At 48.5% G+C, this 27,833-nt stretch overlaps 2 protein-coding genes across 2 annotated transcripts in view; one reads left to right on the top strand and one right to left on the bottom strand.

The window, feature by feature from the left end:
• Nucleotides 1–27,833, bottom strand: part of CMTR2 (cap methyltransferase 2) — a 69,691-nt gene that overhangs the window by 36,422 nt on the left and 5,436 nt on the right. The gene's annotated exons all lie outside the window — the stretch shown is intronic.
• Nucleotides 1,834–27,825, top strand: CALB2 (calbindin 2). Its single transcript, XM_075576574.1, has 11 exons — nucleotides 1,834–1,993; nucleotides 17,045–17,121; nucleotides 19,606–19,695; nucleotides 19,779–19,859; nucleotides 22,312–22,368; nucleotides 22,792–22,869; nucleotides 23,117–23,172; nucleotides 24,446–24,485; nucleotides 25,474–25,527; nucleotides 26,135–26,206; nucleotides 27,575–27,825. The coding sequence occupies exons 1-11, from the start codon at nucleotides 1,903–1,905 to the stop codon at nucleotides 27,695–27,697; spliced, it is 819 nt and encodes a 272-aa protein (XP_075432689.1). The 5' UTR covers nucleotides 1,834–1,902; the 3' UTR covers nucleotides 27,698–27,825.

Raw genomic sequence — 27,833 nt, 5'->3', positions numbered from 1 at the left:
CGCCGGCCTGTAAGAACCTCAGGGCCCGTCTATCCCGCCCCATGTTCCAAGTCCCATGTTGCTTTATATTATTGTAGTCCTAGTTTCCGCTGCAGAGCTGTGCGTTTATATCACACGCATCCTGGAGTTCCTCTTCCAACCCTTTAACCCTATGCGTGGCGGAGTGCCACGTCCTCGCCCGGGAACCCCCGATGAACGGAAGAGGAGGAGGAGTCATCCCACGACCCGTTCCCCGCCAGCTCATGTCGCGCGTCCTGCGCTCCGTAGGAAAGGCGGCAGGACTCCACCTGCCCGAGAAGGACCAGCAGCATTTGTGGACGAAGCTACAACATCATAGGGCCTCCCGAGCGCCACAGCCAATGACAGAGTAGCTATGACTTGGGGCGCTCAAAGGGTTAAAGGAAGAATTTTATTTATATTAGAGGGCTGTGTATAAACCATAGTTTAAAAAGGAAACAAAATTGAAGTAGACCGTTATGTTAGAAAACTTCTCATGTAAAACCATTAGCGGCATATGTTATGCCAGCCTCATTCATGCTGGTACATCGAGAGTTAAATGTATTACTTCCTGGTACAACACTTTATAAATAAATACATTTCCGTGTTCTTATTCATTGTACGGTGAGCGTCATGTGCATACATATGAATATGTGCATATATTTTATTTAAACACCCCATCTTCGTCTGAGCCACTTATTGAGCCACCTGTGCTGAAGCAGGAATACCCTGAAAACCTGACCTGTTGGTGGCTCTTGATGACTGGGGTTGCCCGCCCCTGCCCAGGACATAGCTGCTGCACCACCCACAAAGGCGCTGTTATTTCCCGGTTGGATCTCGCCCTGTGTTCCTCTGGCCGCGAACTGCCCTCTGAGGAAACGCCGCAGAGGGCACCGCCTCCGATTCCCAGAAAATGGCCGCCGTGGTCGTGACCGCACTGAGCCTGACGAGCCGTGGCTCTCGGGCACTACGACACCGCCCGGCACTCAAAGGGTTAAACACTTCGTTGCCCAAAGGTGCTGCCGGTCTAACGCTTGTATTATAAAGCGCTCGGCGCGTGGCCCGGAGAACGAAAGAATGCCGCGTATTTGCCAGTTTTCAGGGGTACCGAGTGACCGTAACAAACCGAAACGTCTCATTTTGTTTTACGGGGAAAATGAATGTGTTTTTTTTTAAATACATTTAGCTTCCATTCAGCACGAAGCTTTCACCTGCAGCACCAACCGTGTTACACGGAGCTCTGCGGGAAACGGGCCCCGCTGTACTGCGAAGGTGAGCAGGATCACTGCGCTTGTAACCCAGTTAGCAGAGAAGATTTAATCAGAAGAGAGAAGGATCTCGGTGAGTAACGACACTGACTGGCACTGAGTGTGAAGCAGGGGGGCCTGGCTCATTTCCCGGTGTCGGCTCCTTGGGCAAGTCACTTTATCTCCCTGTGCCTCAGGCACCAACAACATAGATTGTAAGCTCCACGGGGCAGGGACCTGTGCCTGCAAAATGTCTCTGTAAAACTAGCAGCGCTGCACAAGAACATGCTATTATTATTAACTCGTACTGCAGCTTCAGAATATGTTGCACTGAAGAGGTTAATTACACTCCCACCACTGCACGTTAACAACGGGAGGGTGACTCTCAGCTGCCCGGGACACACTTGACAACGAGAGGTGGCGCGCAGTTACTCTGTTTTCCCGGTAACACATTTGATGGATAAATGAGTGATGGGTTACACGTTGTGTCGGTCGGGGCTGCTTGGGTGCAGTTTAGCTCCCTGCTGCTCTCCGGGGGTACCAGGCGGGTACTGCAGGCTCTGGGGAGCTGGTATAAAAGGGCAGAGCGCAGAGCGGAGCCGGGATCACTGCAGAGAGCGGGAGAGAGACACAGTCACTTGCTCAGTGGGGATTAAGCATGGCACTGAAGCAGCAGCCGCTGTACCTGCACCTCGCCGAGCTCACCGCCTCCCAGTTCCTGGATATATGGAAACATTACGACTCCGATGGTAAGAAAGGAGGGAACATCCAACTTCCCCAACGCCGCCCATTGTACCTCAATACTCTCCCATCCTCTTCCATAGTCTCCCATCCTTCCCCATAGTCTCCCATCCTCCCCCATAGTCTCCCATCCTCTCCCATAGTCTCCCATCCTCTCCCATAGTCTCCCATCCTCCCCCATAGTCTCCCATCCTCTTCCATAGTCTCCCATCCTCTCCCATAGTCTCCCATCCTCTTCCATAGTCTCCCACCCTCCCCCATAGTCTCCCATCCTCTTCCATAGTCTCCCATCCTCTCCCATCCTCCCCCATAGTCTCCCACCCTCCCCCATAGTTTCCCACCCTCCCCCATAGTCTCCCATCCTCTTCCATAGTCTCCCATCCTCTCCCATAGTCTCCCATCCTCCCCCATAGTCTCACACCCTCCCCCATAGTCTCCAATCCTTCCCCATAGTCTCCCATAGTCTCCCATCCTCTTCCATAGTCTCCCATCCCCTCCCATCCTCCCCCATAGTCTTCCACCCTCCCCCATAGTCTTCCACCCTCCCCCATAGTCTCCCACCCTCCCCTATAGTCTCCCACCCTCCCCCATAGTCTCCCACCCTCCCCCATAGTCTCCCACCCTCCCCCATAGTCTCCCACCCTCCCCCATAGTCTCCCATACTCCCCCATAGTCTCCCATCCTCTCCCATAGTCTCCCACCCTCCCCCATAGTCTCCCATCCTCCCCCATAGTCTCCCACCTGTCAGGCTGCCCGCGCCCGCCTAACCCCCAATCCCAAGCAATGCGGGGGGTCTGTGTGTTATACAACTATCTGTCACCCTGCTCCTCTCTCACTATAACACACACAGCTATCTGTCACCCTGCTCCTCTCTCACTATAACACGCACAGCTATCTGTCACCCTGCTCCTGTATCACTATAACACGCACAGCTATCTGTCACCCTGCTCCTGTATCACTATAACACGCACAGCTATCTGTCACCCTGCTCCTGTATCACTATAACACACACAGCTATCTGTCACCCTGCTCCTCTCTCACTATAACACGCACAGCTATCTGTCCCCCTGCTCCTCTCTCACTATAACACGCACAGCTATCTGTCACCCTGCTCCTGTATCACTATAACACACACAGCTATCTGTCCCCCTGCTCCTCTCTCACTATAACACACACAGCTATCTGTCACCCTGCTCCTGTATCACTATAACACGCACAGCTATCTGTCACCCTGCTCCTCTCTCACTATAACACGCACAGCTATCTGTCACCCTGCTCCTCTCTCACTATAACACGCACAGCTATCTGTCACCCTGCTCCTGTATCACTATAACACACACAGCTATCTGTCACCCTGCTCCTGTATCACTATAACACGCACAGCTATCTGTCACCCTGCTCCTGTATCACTATAACACGCACAGCTATCTGTCACCCTGCTCCTGTATCACTATAACACGCACAGCTATCTGTCACCCTGCTCCTGTATCACTATAACACGCACAGCTATCTGTCACCCTGCTCCTGTATCACTATAACACGCACAGCTATCTGTCACCCTGCTCCTGTATCCCTGTAACACGCACAGCTATCTGTCACCCTGCTCCTCTCTCACTATAACACACAGCGCTATCTGTCACCCTGCTCCTGTATCACTATAACACGCACAGCTATCTGTCACCCTGCTCCTCTCTCACTATAACATGCACAGCTATCTGTCACCCTGCTCCTGTATCACTATAACACGCACAGCTATCTGTTACCCTGCTCCTCTCTCACTATAACATGCACAGCTATCTGTCACCCTGCTCCTGTATCACTATAACACGCACAGCTATCTGTCACCCTGCTCATCTCTCACTATAACATGCACAGCTATCTGTCACCCTGCTCCTCTCTCACTATAACACGCACAGCTATCTGTCACCCTGCTCCTGTATCACTATAACACACACAGCTGTCACCCTGCTCATCTCTCACTATAACATGCACAGCTATCTGTCACCCTGCTCCTGTATCACTATAACACACAGCGCTATCTGTCACCCTGCTCCTGAATCACTATAACACACACAGCTATCTGTCCCCCTGCTCCTCTCTCACTATAACACACACAGCTATCTGTCACCCTGCTCCTGTATCACTATAACACGCACAGCTATCTGTCACCCTGCTCCTCTCTCACTATAACACGCACAGCTATCTGTCACCCTGCTCCTCTCTCACTATAACACGCACAGCTATCTGTCACCCTGCTCCTGTATCACTATAACACACACAGCTATCTGTCACCCTGCTCCTGTATCACTATAACACACACAGCTATCTGTCACCCTGCTCCTGTATCACTATAACACGCACAGCTATCTGTCACCCTGCTCCTGTATCACTATAACACACACAGCTATCTGTCACCCTGCTCCTCTCTCACTATAACACGCACAGCTATCTGTCCCCCTGCTCCTCTCTCACTATAACACGCACAGCTATCTGTCACCCTGCTCCTGTATCACTATAACACACACAGCTATCTGTCCCCCTGCTCCTCTCTCACTATAACACACACAGCTATCTGTCACCCTGCTCCTGTATCACTATAACACGCACAGCTATCTGTCACCCTGCTCCTCTCTCACTATAACACGCACAGCTATCTGTCACCCTGCTCCTCTCTCACTATAACACGCACAGCTATCTGTCACCCTGCTCCTGTATCACTATAACACACACAGCTATCTGTCACCCTGCTCCTGTATCACTATAACACGCACAGCTATCTGTCACCCTGCTCCTGTATCACTATAACACGCACAGCTATCTGTCACCCTGCTCCTGTATCACTATAACACGCACAGCTATCTGTCACCCTGCTCCTGTATCACTATAACACGCACAGCTATCTGTCACCCTGCTCCTGTATCACTATAACACGCACAGCTATCTGTCACCCTGCTCCTGTATCCCTGTAACACGCACAGCTATCTGTCACCCTGCTCCTCTCTCACTATAACACACAGCGCTATCTGTCACCCTGCTCCTGTATCACTATAACACGCACAGCTATCTGTCACCCTGCTCCTGTATCACTATAACACGCACAGCTATCTGTTACCCTGCTCCTCTCTCACTATAACATGCACAGCTATCTGTCACCCTGCTCCTGTATCACTATAACACGCACAGCTATCTGTTACCCTGCTCCTCTCTCACTATAACATGCACAGCTATCTGTCACCCTGCTCCTGTATCACTATAACACGCACAGCTATCTGTCACCCTGCTCATCTCTCACTATAACATGCACAGCTATCTGTCACCCTGCTCCTCTCTCACTATAACACGCACAGCTATCTGTCACCCTGCTCCTGTATCACTATAACACACACAGCTGTCACCCTGCTCATCTCTCACTATAACATGCACAGCTATCTGTCACCCTGCTCCTGAATCACTATAACACACACAGCTATCTGTCACCCTGCTCCTCTCTCACTATAACACACACAGCTATCTGTCACCCTGCTCCTGTATCACTATAACATGCACAGCTATCTGTCACCCTGCTCCTGTATCACTATAACACACACAGCTATCTGTCACCCTGCTCCTCTCTCAGTATAACACACACAGCTATCTGTCACCCTGCTCCTGTATCACTATAACACGCACAGCTATCTGTCACCCTGCTCCTGTATCACTATAACACACACAGCTATCTGTCACCCTGCTCCTCTCTCACTATAACACACACAGCTATCTGTCACCCTGCTCCTCTCTCACTATAACACACACAGCTATCTGTCACCCTGCTCCTCTCTCACTATAACACACACAGCTATCTGTCACCCTGCTCCTCTCTCACTATAACACACACAGCTATCTGTCACCCTGCTCATCTCTCACTATAACATGCACAGCTATCTGTCACCCTGCTCCTGAATCACTATAACACACACAGCTATCTGTCACCCTGCTCCTGTATCACTATAACACACACAGCTATCTGTCACCCTGCTCATCTCTCACTATAACATGCACAGCTATCTGTCACCCTGCTCCTGAATCACTATAACACACACAGCTATCTGTCACCCTGCTCCTGTATCACTATAACACACACAGCTATCTGTCACCCTGCTCCTGTATCACTATAACACACACAGCTATCTGTCACCCTGCTCCTGTATCACTATAACACGCACAGCTATCTGTCACCCTGCTCCTGTATCACTGTAACACGCACAGCTATCTGTCACCCTGCTCCTGTGTCACTATAACACACACAGCTATCTGTCACCCTGCTCCTCTCTCACTATAACACGCACAGCTATCTGTCACCCTGCTCCTGTGTCACTATAACACGCACAGCTATCTGTCACCCTGCTCCTGTGTCACTATAACACGCACAGCTATCTGTCACCCTGCTCCTCTCTCACTACAACACGCACAGCTATCTGTCACCCTGCTCCTGTGTCACTATAACACGCACAGCTATCTGTCACCCTGCTCCTCTCTCACTATAACACGCACAGCTATCTGTCACCCTGCTCCTGTGTCACTATAACACGCACAGCTATCTGTCACCCTGCTCCTCTCTCACTACAACACGCACAGCTATCTGTCACCCTGCTCCTGTATCACTATAACACACACACAGCTATCTGTCACCCTGCTCCTCTCTCACTGTAACACACACAGCTATCTGTCACCCTGCTCCTGAATCACTATAACACACACAGCTATCTGTCACCCTTCTCCTCTCTCACTATAACACACACAGCTATCTGTCACCCTGCTCCTCTCTCACTATAACACTCACAGCTACCTGTCACCCTGCTCCTGTATCACTATAACATGCACAGCTATCTGTCACCCTGCTCCTGTATCACTATAACACACACAGCTATCTGTCACCCTGCTCCTGTATCACTATAACACACACAGCTATCTGTCACCCTGCTCCTGTATCACTATAACACACACACAGCTATCTGTCACCCTGCTCCTGTATCACTATAACACGCACAGCTATCTGTCACCCTGCTCCTGTATCACTATAACACACACAGCTATCTGTCAGCCCGTATATACAGTTGTGTGAAAAAAAAAGTGCACCCTCTTTGAATTCCATGGTCTTACAGATCAGGACATAATAACAATCCTCTGTTCCTAAGCAGATCTTAAAATTAGGTAAATACAACCTCAGATGAACAACAACACATGTAGTTACTCACACACACACACATGTAGTTACACACACACACACACACACACACACACACACACACACACACACACACACACACACACACACACACACATATAGTTACTCACACACACACACATGTAGTTACTCACACACACACACACACACACACGTAGTTACTCACACACACACACACGTAGTTACTCACACACACACACATGTAGTTACTCACACACACACATGTAGTTACTCCCACACACACACAACGTATTACATTGTGTCATGGTTTATTTAACAATAATAAAGCCAAAATGGAGAAGCTATGTGTGAAAAACTAAGTGAACCGTATGATTCAATAGCTTGTAGAACCACCTTTAGCAGCAATAACTTGAAGTAATCAGTTTTCTGTATGACTTTATCAGTCTCTCACATCGTTGTGGAGGAATTTTGGCCCACTCTTCTTTACAACGTTGCTTCAGTTCATTGAGGTTTGCGGGCATTTGTTTATGCACAGCTCTCTTAAGGTCCAGCCACAGCATTTCAATCGGGTTGAGGTCTGGACTTTGACTAGGCCATTGCAACACCTTGATTCTTTTCTTTTTCAGCCATTCTGTTGTAGATTTGCTGGTGTGCTTGGGATCATTGTCCTGTTGCATGACCCAATTTCGGCCAAGCTTTAGCTGTCGGACAGATGGCCTCACATTTGACTCTAGAATACTTTGGTATACAGAGGAGTTCATGGTCGTCTGAATGACTGCAAGATTCCCAGGTCCTGTGGCTGCAAAACAAGCCCAAATCATCACCCCTCCACCACCGTGCTTGACAGTTGGTATGAAGTGTTTGTGCTGATATGCTGTGTTTGGTTTTTGCCAAACGTGGCGCTGTGCATTATGGCCAAACATCTCCACTTTGGTCTCGTCTGTCCAAAGGACATTGTTCCAGAAGTCTTGTGGTTTGTTCAGGTGCAACTTTGCAAACCTAAGCCGTGCTGCCATGTTCTTTTTAGAGAGAAGAGGCAACCCTTCCAAACAAACCATACTTGTTCAGTCTTTTTCTAATTGTACTGTCATGAACTTTAACATTTAACATACTAACTGAGGCCTGTAGAGTCTGAGATGTACACCTTGGGGTGAATTTGCTGGGACGTCCACTCCTGGGAAGTTTGGCAATTGTCTTGAATGTTTTCCACTTTTGAATAATCTTTCTCACTGTAGAATGATGGACTTTAAATTGTTTGGAAATGTCCTGATAACCCTTCCCAGATTGATGGGCAGCAACAATTGCTTCTCTAAGATCATTGCTGATGTCTTTCCTCCTTGGCATTGTGTTAACACACACATGAATGCTCCAGACCAGCAAACTGCTAAAACTTCAGCTTTTATAGAGGTGGTCACACTTGCTGATGATCAATTAATCAAGGGCATTTGATTAGCAGCACCTGTCTGCTACTTAGCATCTTAATTCCTATGGAAGCAGTAAGGCTGTACTTAGTTTTTCACACTTGGCTTCTCCATTTTGGCTTTATTTTTGTTAAATAAATCACGACACTGTGTAGTATGTCATGTTTTGTTGTTCATCTGATGTTGTATTTACCTCATTTTAAGACTCTGCTAAGGAACAGAGGATTGTTATTATGTCCTGATATGTAAAACCATAGAATTCAAAGAGGGTGTACTTTCTTTTTCACACAACTGTACTCTCCTGTACTCTACATATGTGATATACCATATACCTCTCTGAGTTTACATGATCTATGTATGTATATCTTTATTTATATCACGCCAAAAGTGTACTCAGCGCAAAGACACTACAGTACGGGTAATTATAATACAATAAGTGCAGCAAAATCAGACAATCGGAAAGGAAATCCCTGCCCCGAAGAGCTTACAGTCTAAATGGTATGATGGGAGACTTACAGAGACAGCAGGTGAGGGAATAAGTGCTGTAGATGGCAGTGCTTGGCCACAATGGGAGGTAGGAGTGACTGTCGGACAATAGCCATGACTGCAAGCTATTGAGATGCTTAATTTGTGAGGTGAGTTTTAAGTTTAATCAATAGTACATTAGATAGGTTAACACCATTAGCAGGGGAAGAGGTGTCAGGGAGCAGGGGGTGGGAAGAGGTGGCAGGGAGGTGAGAGTGAGAGCAGGTGGAAGGGAGGTGAGGGTGGGAAGAGGTGGCAGGGAGGTGAGGGTGGGAAGAGGTGGCAGGGAGGTGTGGGTGAGAGCAGGTGGCAGGGAGGTGAGTGTGGGAAGAGGTGGCAGGGAGGTGAGGGTGGGAAGAGGTGGCAGGGAGGTGAGGGTGGGAAGAGGTGGCAGGGAGGTGTGGGTGAGAGCAGGTGGCAGGGAGGTGAGTGTGGGAAGAGGTGGCAGGGAGGTGTGGGTGAGAGCAGGTGGCAGGGAGGTGAGTGTGGGAAGAGGTGGCAGGGAGGTGAGGAGTGGGGAAGAAACGTTTACAAAGGAGTGAGGAAACAGCACATAGAAAAAGCAACAGGGAGGGCATAGTGAGATGCGGGAGGAGAGACGTCCCAGGTACTGGAGGATATGAAGAGAACAAATGATCAGAGTATTTCGTGCTCACAGCTGCAGAGTTGTTGTTGAAGTGCAGAGTCCAGATCTTCCTGTAGTCTTCACCTCCAATTCTAACCCCAAGATTAACTCCACAGACACTTCATATGTAACACCTAAGATGTTACACAGCCAAGATAGACTCACTTAAACACTCTACACTTGACTAATAATTAAGGCAGGGGTTTGACTAATCAACTCAGACAGACATACCAAGGAGATGTTAATTAGATATAAGTTATGTTGCAACTCGGGTTAAATTGATAGAAAAATTCAACTGAGAGACATACCTGTGTGAAGAAATGAATCAGAACGTTAGTCCAGATTTTCAGTGTGCATCCATGATTAAAGATATAGAAAACATCCACAGATGGAAACTCTATTACGATAGTACTGCTGCTCATATGATATATTATGATATATTACAATAGTACAGCTGCTCACATGATATTTTATGATAGTACAGCTGCTCATGATATATTATGATAGTAGAGCTGCTCACATGATATATTATGATATATTACGATAGTTAAGCGGCTCACATGATATATTATGATATATTACGATAGTACAGCTGCTCACATGATATATTATTATATATTACGATAGTACAGCTGCTCACATGGTATATTATTATATATTACGATAGTACAGCTGCTCACATGATATATTATTATATATTACGATAGTACAGCTGCTCACATGATATATTATGATATATTACGATAGTACAGCTGCTCACATGACGTATTATGATATATAACGATAGTAGAGCGGCTCACATGATATATTACGATAGTTAAGCGGCTCACATGATATATTACGATAGTACAGCTGCTCACATGATATATTATTATATATTACGATAGTACAGCTGCTCACATGATATATTATGATATATTACGATAGTACAGCTGCTCACATGACGTATTATGATATATAACGATAGTAGAGCGGCTCACATGACGTATTATGATATATTACGATAGTACAGCTGCTCACATGACGTATTATGATATATTACGATAGTACAGCTGCTCACATGAAGTATTATGATATATTACGATAGTACAGCTGCTCACATGACGTATTATGATATATTACGATAGTACAGCTGCTCACATGACGTATTATGATATATTACGATAGTACAGCTGCTCACATGAAGTATTATGATATATTACGATAGTACAGCTGCTCACATGACGTATTATGATATATTACGATAGTACGGCTGCTCACATGATGTATTATGATATATTACGATAGTACGGCTGCTCACATGATATATTATGATATATTACGATAGTACAGCTGCTCACATGATATATTATGATATATTACGATAGTACAGCAGCTCACATGATGTATTATGATATATTACGATAGTACAGCTGCTCACATGATGTATTACGATAGTACAGCTGCTCACATGATGTATTATGATATATTACGATAGTACAGCTGCTCACATGATGTATTATGATAGTACAGCTGCTCACATGATGTATTATGATATATTACGATAGTACAGCTGCTCACATGATGTATTACGATAGTACAGCTGCTCACATGATGTATTATGATATATTACGATAGTACAGCTCACAATTTCTGTACACGAGTCACTAAAATGTATTTATATTGATACAGGATCAGAATGGATTGTGCTCTAATTGGTGGAAACAGCCACATCCCAACCAATGGGAGCCCCCTATCGCTGCGCTTTTAAGGGAGCAGCATCGACACATAGAAAGCCCCTATTACATGAATGAAAAGCATGATGGGAGATTATCCCACCCATTACTTAATCTTCGCTCATCCCAATGGCCTCGTGTTAACTTTCTGACTCCATGCTGCTGGAGGAACTTTAAAGCAGCCCCCCTGCCCTCTCACTCTTCTTTTTACCCCCTCCCCATGCACAGGATTGGAGCTTGGGGGGTTTCGGAGCTGAACGGGGCTATTTTCAGCTTCTGGGACAACCCCGTCCCCGAGATACTTCCCGCTGAATTTACCCGGGTTTAATCTCGGGCCAGTAGGAAGCCACAGTGTCATCGGTTTGCGGCTTCCTATTGGACGGCGACATACCGGTATCTTCACCGGTACGCGTTTCGGAACAAGGAGCTGAAAATAGTGAGGTCAAACTCAGAAGGACCCCTCCTCTAAAAAATAAAAAAGTGGGTTAGATCAGCCCTTCCCTTGACCAAGGCAGGGTAACCCTGCCGAAACGTTGGCATTTTGGCTAAATAAATTGTTGTGGTTAAGTCCGTGTATCGGCATTTCACTGATCATTGGTTAGTTAGATCAGTCCAAGGGCCACACCTGGGAATAACCAATGCACTTGCATCCAGGTGAATGCACTATATATTTTTTTTTGCATATTAATAGGATGTGAGAGCAACAAAAAAGATGGCGGCACACAGGTGTAGTTGCAAAAATGTGCCGTAGTTTTATTTCCTGCTCAAGCAGACAAAAATATAACGTTTCAGGCACGCCTCCCGCTCCATAGTCCACTGTGTATTTCTCTCACTCTATCCCCCCATCACTATCTAACACAGCGTTGTGCAAACTGGGGGGCGCGGCCCCAACGGGGACGGGAGATTTGTCTGGGGGGGCGGGGGGGGCGGTTGCTGAGGTCCCGCGCTCCTCCTCAAGGCATGTAATTAATGCCAGGGGATCACAGGAGGGATTCAGACGCGTCTCCATGACAACGCAGCATGTGACGTCACGTGACCCCGGAGCGTCATTTGACGCTACTGGAAGGTATACATTTGTCAGCACAGCCCCCCGCTCCCCTCCCCCCCCCTTACAATGCAGGCTCACATTAAGGTACTCATTTAAAACCCCGTTACGGTAAATAAAGACGCCGCCGTGACTCCCGCGAGCCGGTGAGTCGCGCTCTCACCAACTCCAGGCCTCTGCTGCTTCCGCTCTCGTCACTGCCGGGTTCCAAGATCCGGTATCCCGATGCGGTCACGCGGGTGACGTCAGTGGCGCTTCTCCCAGCACTAATCCTCCCGGGCTCCACTCTGGATGTCGCTGCTTCACCAGATAGCCGGACTCCACATGTTTCGCTGTATATCGCGTCCTCGGGAAGCGATATACAGTACATGTAGGTTGTCATTGTTTAATTGTTTTATGTATCTATATGTTGCTCTCTGTTTTGGTAACAGCATCAGTATTTTTGTGAGTTCATTGGTCAATCTGTTACTTTGCACATTAGTGTTAGTAATTTGGCTGCCTATTGGGTTCCATGAGTTACATCAGGTGTCACATTACATCATCACACATTACATCGGGTGTCACACATTACATCGGGTGTCACACATTACATCGGGTGTCACATTACATCATCACACATTACATCGGGTGTCACACATTACATCGGGTGTCACATTACATCATCACACATTACATCGGGTGTCACACATTACATCGGGTGTCACATTACATCATCACACATTACATTGGGTGTCACACATTACATCAGGTGTCACATTACATCATCACACATTACATCGGGTGTCACACATTACATCGGGTGTCACATTACATCATCACACATTACATCGGGTGTCACACATTACATCGGGTGTCACATTACATCATCACACATTACATCGGGTGTCACACATTACATCGGGTGTCACATATTACTGTACATCATCACATATTACTGTACATCATCACACATTACATCGGGTGTTACACATGACATCATCACACATGACATCATCACACATGACATCGGGTGTTACACATGACATCATCACACATTACATCGGGTGTCACACATTACACCGGGTGTCACACATTACATCGGGTGTCACACATTACATCGGGTGTCACACATTACATCGGGTGTCACACATTACACCGGGTGTCACACATTACACCGGGTGTCACACATTACATCGGGTGTCACACATTACATCGGGTGTCACACATTACATCGGGTGTCACACATTACACCGGGTGTCACACATTACATCGGGTGTCACACATTACACCGGGTGTCACACATTACATCGGGTGTCACACATTACACCGGGTGTCACACATTACATCGGGTGTCACACATTACATCGGGTGTCACACATTACATCGGGTGTCACACATTACACCGGGTGTCACACATTACATCGGGTGTCACACATTACATCGGGTGTCACACATTACATCGGGTGTCACACATTACATCGGGTGTCACACATTACACCGGGTGTCACACATTACACCGGGTGTCACACATTACATCGGGTGTCACACATTACATCGGGTGTCACACATTACATCGGGTGTCACACATTACACCGGGTGTCACACATTACACCGGGTGTCACACATTACATCGGGTGTCACACATTACATCGGGTGTCACACATTACATCGGGTGTCACACATTACATCGGGTGTCACACATTACATCGGGTGTCACACATTACACCGGGTGTCACTCATTACATCGGGTGTCACACATTACATCGGGTGTCACACATTACACCGGGTGTCACACATTACATCGGGTGTCACACATTACATCGGGTGTCACACATTACACCGGGTGTCACACATTACATCGGGTGTCACACATTACACCGGGTGTCACATATTACAGGCAGACGGGGCGCAGCGCAGAAAGACTGCCCACCCCTGACATACGGTTCTGCCCGCGCCCTGCAGTGCTGCCCTCACCTCTGTGCTAATGGTGCTGCTGTGTTTTTGATCACAGCCCCGCTGTTTACTTTAGTGAGTTGGCTGGTGAAAAGGCCGACCGAGCCCCAGGGCTAAAACACAGGCACACGGGACACGTTCGGCTGCCAGGGGAGCTCTGCCTTTTGTTCCTTAGGACATTGCATGTGAAAACAACACTACAGCACAGCTGTGCCCCCCGTCACTTACAGGTTGCATCAGTTCAGCTCCGTCCCTCCCCTTCCCCAAAGTGTCCCGTCTCTGCTCTGCAGCTGCCAATAACTGGGAACAGAAGTGATGCTCTATAGGTCTCTTGCAGAAAAGGGATTCACCCTGTTCATACCCGGACGGCCCTACAGTACGTCAGTGGTCAAAGTGAGATAGTACCACGGCGAGAGGGGGTTCGCAGCTCCACTACTCCTCACTTTACAGTCCCACTGCTTTTTATTTCACCATTTATTTTTATTACAAATGTATAGGACCACTACTTTCTTGTATTTACAGACACACAGTGGCACTATTTTTTTTCCATACAGGTCCACCGTCCCACTACTTTTTTTAATTCACAGGTCCACAGTGCCACGACGTTTCTATTAATAAATCCACGGTACCACTATACTTCTAGTTACAGATCCACAGGACCACCACTTACTTTTGTTACACACTCGCCGTTCTGTTTTTCTTTCAATAAAAGTGGATTTCGTTTACAGGCGCCCCTCTCCCTTCCTGCTCCGTCAACGTAACTATTGCTTACGTCTTTCTAAAATATGGTCCAGACAGCCTTGACCCACCAGTGTTTAAACCAGTACCACTACTTTTTGAAGCCACTTCAGCCGATGTCTGCAAGGCAGGAGTTACGGCATAGGGTGCTGCATGGTAGATGGTGCATTAACCCCATGGGTGCCCCGTTAGACGTAGGTACAGTACTGCATCATGGGGTCTGGTACTTCAGGGACCCAGAAGAACTCCTCCCCTTCCGGCACCAGTGCATTTGCATCAATGCAATCCACACAATGATAAGTAATTAGCTAAGTTGCTGATCGATCCGTTCTCCTGTAATCGATCGGCGAAGATTCGGCTCGGGGGTTCACTAAATGGCTGTCAGTGCAGCAGAAGAGGACCAAATATTCCTGAGGGGAAGATCATGTGACCAGGCAGTCACCTAGCTACAATTGGTGCACTGCTAGAGAGAGGGCAGGGCTCAAAAAGGGGTGTACCTAAGCCTGTTTCAGAAGAGGCAGGGGATGTGACTTTGTAAATGGTTGCTATAGAAACAAAAGATGCTTGTTACATTAGGCCGCGCTTATAGTGCTGGCAACGGCGACGCGACCGATGACGTCACCCGTCGCCACGGCGAAAGTTGTAATTTAATTTTTGGCGACGTTGCTGGCGACAAGGCCAGGGACGTCGCTAAAAGGTGGCGGGCCGCGCAATTTGATTGGTTTAGAAACAGTCACATGTGGTGACTGTCTCTAAGAAATCAAATTTTCCCGGCTTCCAAATTTTTGGTTGCGACGTCGCTTCGTCGTGGTCGCGCTTACTATAAGCGCTTGCGACGGAGTCCATGTATTTGTTTCGGAGCGACGTCGCGTCGCCAGGCACTATAAGCACAGCCTTAGAAGACATTAAAAATGTAATTGAGAGTTGTTTTTAAAAGAAATATACTACAAGTATTTTCTCATAGTACAAACCCGATTTATTTTTAAAAAAAACACGCCCTCCTACTGTCTCTGTACGTTCTCCCTACCTACCAATTAGATTGTAAGCTCTTCGGGGCAGGGACTCCTTTTCCTAAATGTCACTTTTATGTCTAAAGCACTTATTCCCTTTGTGTTATTTGTATTACACACACACACACACACACACACACACATGTTGCCACAGCAGAAATACCATATAGGCAGCATAGAGCGTGTGGGAAATCACCTATGCTCAGCGGTACTCAGGCACAAAATGAGATTGTAAGCTCTTCAGGACAGTTACTCGATGTGCCTGTTAAAGGGGTAATCTCTTCTAGGGTCAAAGTGTACGAACGACACACACACACACACACACACACACACACACACACACACACACACACCTTTATTACAAGTGAACATAATATAAATCAGGTGTTGACACATTTTCACAGTAATATCCCATCAATATTATAGATAAACACCTACCAAAGGAAAATAAAAATGAATATACGGCCAATACTGATTCCAAATGCAGAACACGCGTCCCAGTAACATTCCTGCTTTTATAGAGCATCAACTGGAGCTTACAGCTCTCTCCCCCGGCAATACGTTTAAATGTTGTCAGGGAGCGCGCAGGGCGTCTGTAATTGCGAGGATCGGTGCAGTGGCTAAGTGTCCTCGGTAGCTCCATAGCAGCAGACACTGTCCCCGGCGCTGCAGACTTTCGCTTCTTTTACCACGGTGCAGGGGACAGTGAGTCTTGCTACATCTGTAGCTACCTCATAAGGCCCTTGGGTGCCAGACCTAATGACAAGGGTCAGCTTGTGAATGAGTAGGAGACAACGGGCTGTGGTTTATTGGGTGGTTGGGCGCATCTACTAATGACGACCTCTCTCCTTTCTCTCCTTCAGGAAATGGCTACATTGAAGGGAAGGAGCTGGAGAACTTTTTCCGAGAGCTGGAAGCCACGAGGAGAGGATCTGGAGTGGTAAGAGACGCCGAGGGCAGAGCCGAGGAGCGAGGCAGGGACACACATGGGACATTCCTCCCAGCTAACTCCAGATCATCCGTGTGATAACCATCTAGGGTTTGCTAGTCAGCCTGGATCATTATCACACTGCTCCCTTCCATATATTCCTTTTCGTGTAGCGCTGACCGTTTACGCTGCGCTGTACCCGTGAATTTTGCAGGCACAATGAGGGCTTACAATCTAATTTCGGTGCCTGAGGCACAGGGCGATACAGAGACTCGCCCAAGGTGACTTGGAAAGCGGGCACTGGGGGGTTCAAACCGGGCTAACCCACTTCCACGGCAGCTGACTTGGGAGTTAGTTGTCAGGTATGACACAAAGTGCATACAACACACAGAGATCAGAGTGTGACGTGCTAGATAGGTATGGAGTACCACTACTTTTTTTGTTAATTTACAATTCCACATTTTTCTAAAGAAAAAAGGGATTTGTTTTAGAAAACATTTCTCCCCGATATTGCTCAAATCTTTCTAAAACAGCCCAAACCGTTTCCCCTGTGTTTAACCAATGTCACATTGGACACAGTACTGCTACTTCTAGGAAACAACTTCACTCGGTAATAAAAATACATTTACAGCCAGCTTCATTACCTTCGTGGCTAAGGTAATTAAGGGGTTAAGTATCAGTGCCCGGTTTGTTGGTGGTAGAGTGGGTTAACTCCTCCCACTACCCACCCGGTCGGCCTAAACACCCACCACAGGCCAAATACCACCTTCATAGTTGCCCTGGGGTGGGTGTTTAGGCCTCCCCAGAGGGATTAACCCCTCCCTTACCTTAGCTGCACGAGTTTTATCCCAGTGCTAAAAAGATTGGTACTCTACTGCATGCAAGGACAGTGAAATCATTGTAAATTAAAGTTCAACCAGTGCACTTACCTCCTGCCCTGCATACCAAGTTACCATGCCTGGACATCATGCTGTTATTCTATGTACTGTACTGTGCTTGAAGCTGCAGGTGTCTCCTCTTATGACTTGAGTGGGGCAGCACTGTCATCTTGTGGTCACTGTGCAGAATACAGGTCTTATTCATCTGGCAACAAACCATTACAGTAATGGCAAACATGCCAATTTCTATGTCTCACTGTTTTAGAGTCAGTCGACTCCCACTGATGTTTAGCATCAGTGTCTCCATAGACTTAAATGAATCCTTACTGACAACAATGGGCACATTGCCAAATTGTTTTCTACAACCCACCAATCTCACTAATGTTGTTTCTTGCAGACTGACGTTTCTGTATTATATGGAATATTTTGTAGCTGTTGGGGTTAAGTATTCCAATGCTTTGATACGGCACCTTAAAACAAATTAAGTTCCTAAGTGTCAAATTAACTTGGTTATATTAGATGCTGATCTGCACTGAGAATGTATCAGCTTACTATCAGATGTGTGTCCTAATACTGCTTCCTAACTTCTCCTATAGAGCCCTACCCAAATCACAAGCAAAGTGCATAACATGGTCTGATTTATTAATAAGGATTCGCTAAGCACTGATAAAGGGTATCGGAGTTTGATCTGATTGCAATGCAAATCAATAGCAGTTAACACCTGATCAAGCGCCGATATCCCTTATTAGAGATTAGTGATTCGTGGGGAAAGAGAATACTTGAGCTAAATGCTTTGATTCTACTTTATGTGGGATGAGCTCTGGAGACACCAAGAGTTTTTCATTCACATGCGACAGTTAACCCTCATTATTAGGTCACAAACATAATGTAACTCTATGATTGCCTGCCAAATGCAAAGTTTAATTTAGCCTAATCCCTGTCAGAAAAATGCAGGGCTTCATGTAACCCCCCCCCCCCCCCAAACTGGAGACCTTCGAAGGGAATATCCCCCTCTGAGACTGCAGTGTACACAAAGTTTGTACACAGGGGCCCAGATCCACAAAACGGTGCTAAGCTTGAGCACACCTTTACTCCCGTTCACATGAATGGGAGCTGAGCTGAGGCGTGCTAAAGTTTAGCACCGTGTTGTGGATCTGAGCCATGGTGAGCGGTGACTTGGGGAGGGTTTGATTTCCTCTGGCTGCTCCCTTTTATCTGATATCACTGTGTTCAACAAGAGATTGCACAGGCAAAATCCCCTCTCCCCTCCCCTTATCATTAATGGCCTTCTGATAAGGGCAGGGTGGACTAAGAGTAAAGAAAACATTGGCTGGACAAATTTCCTCTAGGAAATACAAGCTGTATTTGATTCCCAAATAAACAGAAATAGTTAAATACTTGCTTTTAGGATGTCAGGAAGGTGTTAGAGACTTTCCTGAAACAGATTTTGTTTACGGAAACCAATTAAATTGTTAAATTCTTTACAAAATGCTGCTTTATGTCCAGCTATGTGGGATTGCACCTTTAAGCCACATTCTGCTTCAGAGCTGCAGAACATCACTTAACCCCATCCTGTCCCAGAGGCCCTTCCTGACCATCCCTCTCTTTGTGTGAATAGGAAGGATCCAGTGTTAACTTTGGAGAGAAAATGAAAGAGTTTATGCAGAAGTATGACAAGAACGCGGACGGGCGCATTGAGATGGCGGAGGTGAGTGAGTGTATAGTGACAAGTGATCTCCGTGCCGTGTCCATGCTGGGGACAGAGTAAAGATCTGTATCCTCTCCTCACAGCTGGCTCAGATCCTTCCGACCGAGGAAAACTTCCTGCTCTGCTTCAGGCAACACGCTGGCTCTAGCATTGAGTTCATGGAGGTGAGATTCACAGTAGCATTCTACCCCTAACACTGCAGAGACCCACCACCCCAACACTGCAGAGACCCACCACCCCAACACTGCAGAGACCCATCACCCCAACACTGCAGAGACCCACCACCCCAACACTGCAGAGACCCATCACCCCAACACTGCAGAGACCCACCACCCCAACACTGCAGAGACCCATCACCCCAACACTGCAGAGACCCACCACCCCAACACTGCAGAGACCCATCACCCCAACACTGCAGAGACCCATCACCCCAACACTGCAGAGACCCACCACCCCAACACTGCAGAGACCCACCACCCCAACACTGCAGAGACCCACCACCCCAACACTGCAGAGACCCACCACCCCAACACTGCAGAGACCCATCACCCCAACACTGCAGAGATCCACCATCCCAACACTGCAGAGACCCACCATCCCAACACTGCAGAGACCCATCATCCCAACACTGCAGAGACCCACCATCCCAACACTGCAGAGACCCATCACCCCAACACTGCAGAGATCCACCATCCCAACACTGCAGAGACCCACCATCCCAACACTGCAGAGACCCATCACCCCAACACTGCAGAGATCCACCATCCCAACACTGCAGAGACCCACCATCCCAACACTGCAGAGACCCACCACCCCAACACTGCAGAGACCCACCACCCCAACACTGCAGAGACCCACCACCCCAACACTGCAGAGACCCACCACCCCAACACTGCAGAGACCCATCACCCCAACACTGCAGAGATCCACCATCCCAACACTGCAGAGACCCACCACCCCAACACTGCAGAGACCCACCATCCCAACACTGCAGAGACCCACCATCCCAACACTGCAGAGACCCACCACCCCAACACTGCAGAGACCCACCACCCCAACACTGCAGAGACCCACCACCCCAACACTGCAGAGACCCACCACCCCAACACTGCAGAGACCCATCATCCCAACACTGCAGAGACCCACCATCCCAACACTGCAGAGACCCACCACCCCAACACTGCAGAGACCCATCATCCCAACACTGCAGAGACCCATCACCCCAACACTGCAGAGACCCACCAGCCCAACACTGCAGAGACCCACCACCCCAACACTGCAGAGACCCACCACCCCAACACTGCAAAGCTGCATCATCCCAACACTGCAGAGACCCACCACCCCAACACTGCAGAGACCCACCACCCCAACACTGCAGAGACCCATCATCCCAACACTGCAGAGACCCATCATCCCAACACTGCAGAGACCCACCATCCCAACACTGCAGAGACCCACCACCCCAACACTGCAGAGACCCACCACCCCAACACTGCAGAGACCCACCATCCCAACACTGCAGAGACCCACCACCCCAACACTGCAGAGACCCACCACCCCAACACTGCAGAGACCCACCACCCCAACACTGCAGAGACCCACCATCCCAACACTGCAGAGACCCACCACCCCAACACTGCAGAGACCCACCACCCCAACACTGCAGAGACCCACCACCCCAACACTGCAGAGACCCACCACCCCAACACTGCAGAGACCCATCATCCCAACACTGCAGAGACCCATCATCCCAACACTGCAGAGACCCATCATCCCAACACTGCAGAGACCCACCACCCCAACACTGCAGAGACCCACCATCCCAACACTGCAGAGACCCACCACCCCAACACTGCAGAGACCCATCACCCCAACACTGCAGAGACCCATCACCCCAACACTGCAGAGACCCACCATCCCAACACTGCAGAGACCCCTCATCCCAACACTGCAGAGACCCACCACCCCAACACTGCAGAGACCCATCACCCCAACACTGCAGAGACCCATCACCCCAACACTGCAGAGACTCACCACCCCAACACTGCAGAGACTCACCACCCCAACACTGCAAAGCTGCATCATCCCAACACTGCATAGACCAATCAGCCCAAAACTGCACAGCGAAAGCACATTAGTACTACACATGAACCGTATACACCAACTGAACAATGCACATCACCCCAACACTGCAGAGACCCACCACCCCAACACTGCTCCTCTCCACGCATTGTATCTGATATGTAGGGCCAGACTGGGTCATGGAAAGCTTTGTAGAAACATAGTCTAGACTCTAGATGATCTGGGTAACCACTGTAGAGACTTGCATGAAGAGCAGTGGAGGAGGGAGGAGGTGCAATGTTTATTCACTGTACTTTAGCACTGGAAAACCGCTGCACCTAGACACTGCACAAACTAGACACTGCACATTCAATACCCAGAATTCACTCAGTGAAAGCTTTGCAGTGTCTCAAAACGCCTCCATTCCATGTAAATATTACACTACATCTACACACAGAACTGCGCTCCTGCACTGCACACTGCACATGCATTCTACATTGCACTGGAAATGTGACGGGCTAGTACTTACAGTGTAATTAATACCTGGTGTTGCAGGCCTGGAGGAAATATGACACAGACAGAAGTGGTTACATAGAAGCCAATGAGCTGAAGGTAACTATTCACAAGCTCCATGGTTTGTGCGCATGCGTGCAGCCTGCGTGTGTGTAAAAGTGCATGTGTCTGTGCATGCCGCTGCTACATGGCTGGTCTAATTGATTTGTAGTGGTCAGTAATTGTATGGGGTCATTGCCTCCATTTATTGCCCTGTCTGCTTATTCTTTCTCTGCATCATCAGCCTTAGATGGCGATCGTGTTTTTCTGGTTTTACGCGTGTGCTAAGCTCATGGGTTTTCTGTAAATCAGTATCGCTGATTGAAGGAAGAGAGGAGAACTCTCAAACGCTTGTCTTATAATATCTATTGTTAGTCCAAATAAAAAAAAATCACCTAATACTGAAGTACTTACTCTGCACTATCGCTACTGGACTAACACGGCTATTTCTACTTAATTCATATCGGGTCGTTGTAATTCAAGGGGTTCCTGTCAGATCTCCTAAAAAAAGCAAACCGCCCCTTTGATGAGAAGAAGCTTCACGAGTACACACAGACTATTGTGAGTATACAACAATTGTGTAGGACATGGAGAGGTTATAGATGGCGCACAAAGGCCCACATTCACAAAAGGCGTGCTAAAGCTTAGCCCCCTTTTGTGGATCTGGCCCAAAGGTTGTATAGTCAACGAAAACAATATTTTGTAGGTAATTTGAGTTATGATGCAGAGGTTCAGGGGAGGGGCGGGGGACGGGGGGCTTCCCTCCTTTGTGTCCTCCGTAACCACCCTCTGTCTGTCTGTCCTTCAGCTTCGCATGTTTGACCTCAATGGAGATGGAAAGCTATGTTTGTCCGAGATGTCAAGGTAAAGAAGCAGAGCCATTCCTTACGGCCGCCGAATCCCCGAGTCGTCTCCTTTAGGCCATTAATCCCAGTGTTATCAGAACGGGGAAAACACAGCGTTTCGCTGCTCGATATGACTCACACCGGCGCAGCAACCAAATGGTGAAAACATGGCGAAAAAAGCCTATGGGCAGCGAATACCAGAGTTACTCACGCTCTACTGAGTAGGACGCCCACACCCTTACCAAAAATATGGGTGTCTGCATAAAGAGGGTAGTGATGGGCACTCTGATATTGAGAACCTATATATACTGGTGCTAAAAAGGGTAATCTGTAAATCCAAACAATTACATACACACAGCAATAACCTGCCCCACTCAGGGAAAACGTAAAGGAGAACGTGTGCTCAGCAATAAATGTTTATATGATGCAGAGGGATGTGCACAAAGTTTCAGAATGAACCTTCTTCAGGTGCAGAAAACGCCCCACTCCTGAGGAAGGCTCCTTCTGTAACTCTGTGCGGCGTCTGCCTTTTGTGCACATCCCTCTGCATCGTATCCATATTTATTGCTGAGCATACGTTTTCCTTTTAAGTTTTTCCTGTGTTTTGCAGGTTATTGTTTAATCAAAAGCAGGCCGGTGTCACTCTGCCTGACGCCTTTCGTGGGTAACCCCCACTTCTGATAAAGTAGAGGTTACCCATCTGTCTGGTCTGTTACCCACAAAAGGCATCAATGGGTGTAATGCCCATACAAACGGGCGTAGGGGCCAGTACCTCCTACAGTTTAATCCGAGCTGAGTGCACAGTGCCAGTCTGACAGCAGGTCAGCAGATCACACTCGCCATTGGCTATGACAAGATAAAGTGCAGAAAGGTACCTTGCATGCGGGAGAAATATTTAACCATATCAGTGCCAACAATGCTGGCAACATTGGGCTTCAATGTGAATGTGCGTCCCTTTATGGCTATTTTTTCCCATATACAAACAGTCACCGTTCGAGGGCTACGAAATACACTCAGGGGACTTGGGCAACTTAAAAGGGGAGTTCAGAGTGACAGGAGGGATGTACAGACTGGGAAACGTGAGCGGGATAAAGAGAGAGAAGGCCATGTTCCTGCATCAATAACGCAATTATTCCACTAACTGAAACCCTAAATGTTCTCTTAGTGATTTGTAGGGGCCTCGTATATAAATGTTGCATTGTGCACTGAATACACGGGGTGAGGGGAGTCCGAATGTTACTTACCACTGCACTAGCGGAGCTGGAAGTCTTGATATATGTTTCTTTTTACAGACTGCTCCCTGTGCAGGAGAACTTCCTGCTCAAATTCCAGGTAAATGTGTCATTTATAATACCGTGTGTGAGCAGTCTGTGTCCTTAGGGCACAGGATCTGTGTGTGCGTGTCCTGAGGGTGCATGGTATGTGTGTCCTGAGGGTACAGGGTGTGTGTCCTGAGGGTGCATGGCCTGTGTGTGTTTCCTGAGGGTGCATGGCCTGTGTGTGTTTCCTGAGGGTGCAGGGCCTGTGTGTGTGTCCTGAGGGTACGGGGCCTGTGTGTGTGGCCTGAGGGTGCAGGGCCTGTGTGTGTTTCCTGAGGGTGCATGGCCTGTGTGTGTTTCCTGAGGGTACAGGGCCTGTGTGTGTGTGTCCTGAGGGTGCAGGGCCTGTGTGTGTGTGTGTCCTGAAGGTGCAGGGCCTGTGTGTGTGTCCTGAGGGTGCAGGGCCTGTGTGTCCCCTGAAGGTACATGGCCTCTGTGTGTGTGTGTCCTGAAGGTGCATGGCCTGTGTGTGTTTCCTGAGGGTGCATGGCCTGTGTGTGTGTCCTGAGGGTGCATGGCCTGTGTGTGTTTCCTGAGGGTACAGGGCCGGTGTGTGTGTGTCCTGAGGGTGCAGGGTCGGTATCTGTGTGTCCTGAGGGTGCAGGGCCGGTGTGTGTGTGTCCTGAGGGTGCAGGGCCTGTGTGTGTCCTGAGGGTGCATGGCCGGTGTGTGTGTGTCCTGAGGGTACAGGGCCGGTGTGTGTATCCTGAGGGTGCAGGGCCTGTGTGTGTGTCCTGAGGGTGCAGGGCCTGTGTGTGTGTGTCCTGAGGGTGCAGGGTCTGTGTGTGTGTCCTGAGGGTGCAGGGCCTGTGTGTGTGTCCTGAGGGTGCAGGGCCTGTGTGTGTGTGTCCTGAGGGTGCAGGGTCTGTGTGTGTGTCCTGAGGGTGCAGGGCCTGTGTGTGTGTGTCCTGAGGGTGCAGGGCCCGTGTGTGTGTGTCCTGAGGTTGCTGATGGGGTTGTCTCTTCATTCGCTGATTATTTATGGATTCCTTTACCTGCAGGGGATGAAGCTGAGCTGTGACGAGTTTAACGCCATTTTCAATTTTTATGATAAGGTAACATCAATATGCCAGAGGAACGTATTCTGTATATCACCAACTCAGAAGTGCCTTATTGCACTTAGGTCAGCTCTGTGAGTCTGTTATCAGATAGCAATCTCGCTCATCAGGATTAACCCTTTTGCTGCTAGAGCGGCCAGGAACACATTGTTGCAAGACCCCATAGACTTCGGTAAGGTCTGGTCCTTTGGCGCGTTATCCCATTAGAAAGTCCATTTTTGGTCCAGTAACCACCAACATCCCACATGGGGAGGGGGCTGTGCATCATTCTGAGCAGAGCGACCAGTCGCTATGCATCTTATATAAAGCAGGAGGGACCGAGAACGTGATAGCCATTGCTGATCAGGATGGCTCCTATTCAATAGGCAGCCAAGCAATCTTCCACTTGCTCAGGAGGGGTGTCCGCTCCATCCAATGCACCGGCACACGTTCTCCCTATCATTGCACTGGGGCCCGGTGAGAGAGAAGAGCAGGGCCAGTCTACATCAACGCTTTGATATGAGTTCTATATTTGATGGGTTACGCAGAGCAAAGTCCTTGGGGAGGCCTTCAGCTGGTGGGGATGTAATATAGATGGACCGCGTAACTCTGCTCTGTCCCTCAGGACGGGAACGGTTACATTGATGAGAACGAGCTGGACGCGTTACTGAAAGACTTCTTTGAGAAAAACAAAAAGGTGGGTGACAAACCGCCGCTAAACGCCATTAACCCGCCTCTGTCAGAGAGACTTGCAGGGCTGGACTTCTCACTGCCCGGATTAGGAAGGGGTAACCTCGGAAAGGTCAGTGGTACCCCTGGCCGGCCGCTAATCGCAAACACTGGAGGGGAATATTATAGACATGATTCCTGGTCATGGTCTTGCTGGGGGTAATCTAAATGAGGGTTTCATAAATCTCAGCTCTGCCACTGACTTCTTATGTGACCTTATGCAGAGTGTGACATGTTGGCTCTGCCACTGACTTTCTATTTGACCCTATGCAGAGTGTGACATTTTGACTCTACCACTGACACGCTCTGTGAACTTGTACAGTGAGGATGATGTCCGGTTCTGCCACTTACTCTCTATTTGACCTTCTACAGAGTGAAGATGATGTCCAATTCTGTCGCTGACTCAAGGTGACCTTTTACAGAGTGAGGATGATGTCCAGCTCTGTACAAGGTCACATAGAGCGTCAGTGGCAGAGCTGGACATCATCCTCACTCTGTACAAGGTCACAGTGAGTGTCAGTGGCAGAGCTGGACATCATCCTCACTCTGTACAAGGTCACAGTGAGTGTCAGTGGCAGAGCTGGACATCAACCTCACTCTGTACAAGTCACAAAGTGTCAGTGGCAGAGTGATGATGATGTCCAGCTCTGCCACTGACTCTCTGTGACCTTGTACAGAGTGAGTATGATGGCCAGGTTCTGCCACTGACTCTCTGTGACCTTGTACAGAGTGAGTATGATGGCCAGGTTCTGCCACTGACTCTCTGTGACCTTGTACAGAGTGAGTATGATGGCCAGGTTCTGCCATTGACTCTCTGTGACCTTGTACAGAGTGAGTATGATGGCCAGGTTCTGCCACTGACTCTCTGTGACCTTGTACAGAGTGAGTATGATGGCCAGGTTCTGCCACTGACTCTCTGTGACCTTGTACAGAGTGAGTATGATGGCCAGGTTCTGCCACTGACTCTCTGTGACCTTGTACAGAGTGAGTATGATGGCCAGGTTCTGCCACTGACTCTCTGTGACCTTGTACAGAGTGAGTATGATGGCCAGGTTCTGCCACTGACTCTCTGTGACCTTGTACAGAGTGAGTATGATGGCCATGTTCTGCCACTGACTCTCTGTGACCTTGTACAGAGTGAGTATGATGGCCAGGTTCTGCCACTGACTCTCTGTGACCTTGTACAGAGTGAGTATGATGGCCAGGTTCTGCCACTGACTCTGTGTGACCTTGTGCACAGTACCGGCTGATTACGTGATGCCGGGCCCTGTATCTTGGCGGTGATACTTCTTGTCCGATTCCAGCCCCACCGCTGACTTTGTGTTTCTCATTGCAGGATGTGAATATTCAGAGCCTGACCGGCTACCGTCAGAGCATCATGTCTCTGTGTGACGGGGGCCGCCTGTACCGCAAGGAGCTGGAGATCGTACTGTGCAATGATCCCCCCTCCCTCAAGTAGCCTGGGCCACCCCAGCCCCCTACACAATCAGCACTGCGCCCCTATTACCTGCCCCACCCCACCACTGAGGGACAGAGAGAGAGGGGGGGGGAGAGTGCACCATGTGTGAGATATAGAGAGAGGGGGGGGGGGGGGG

Source organism: Ascaphus truei, chromosome 19, assembly GCF_040206685.1.
Source record: "Ascaphus truei isolate aAscTru1 chromosome 19, aAscTru1.hap1, whole genome shotgun sequence".
Lineage (NCBI taxonomy): Eukaryota > Metazoa > Chordata > Amphibia > Anura > Ascaphidae > Ascaphus > Ascaphus truei.
Note: the sequence above shows the minus strand (reverse complement) of the source record. Positions and strands in the feature narration are given on the sequence as shown.

Bases quoted from the DNA above. Each gene is read 5' to 3' on its own strand.
- CALB2 (XM_075576574.1), top strand. From the start codon at position 1,903: ATGGCACTGAAGCAGCAGCCGCTGTACCTGCACCTCGCCGAGCTCACC. The intron at 19,860-22,311 runs GTGAGATTCACA...CTGGTGTTGCAG, and splicing joins CTAGCATTGAGTTCATGGAG to GCCTGGAGGAAATATGACAC. The intron at 23,173-24,445 runs GTAAAGAAGCAG...TTCTTTTTACAG, and splicing joins TGTTTGTCCGAGATGTCAAG to ACTGCTCCCTGTGCAGGAGA.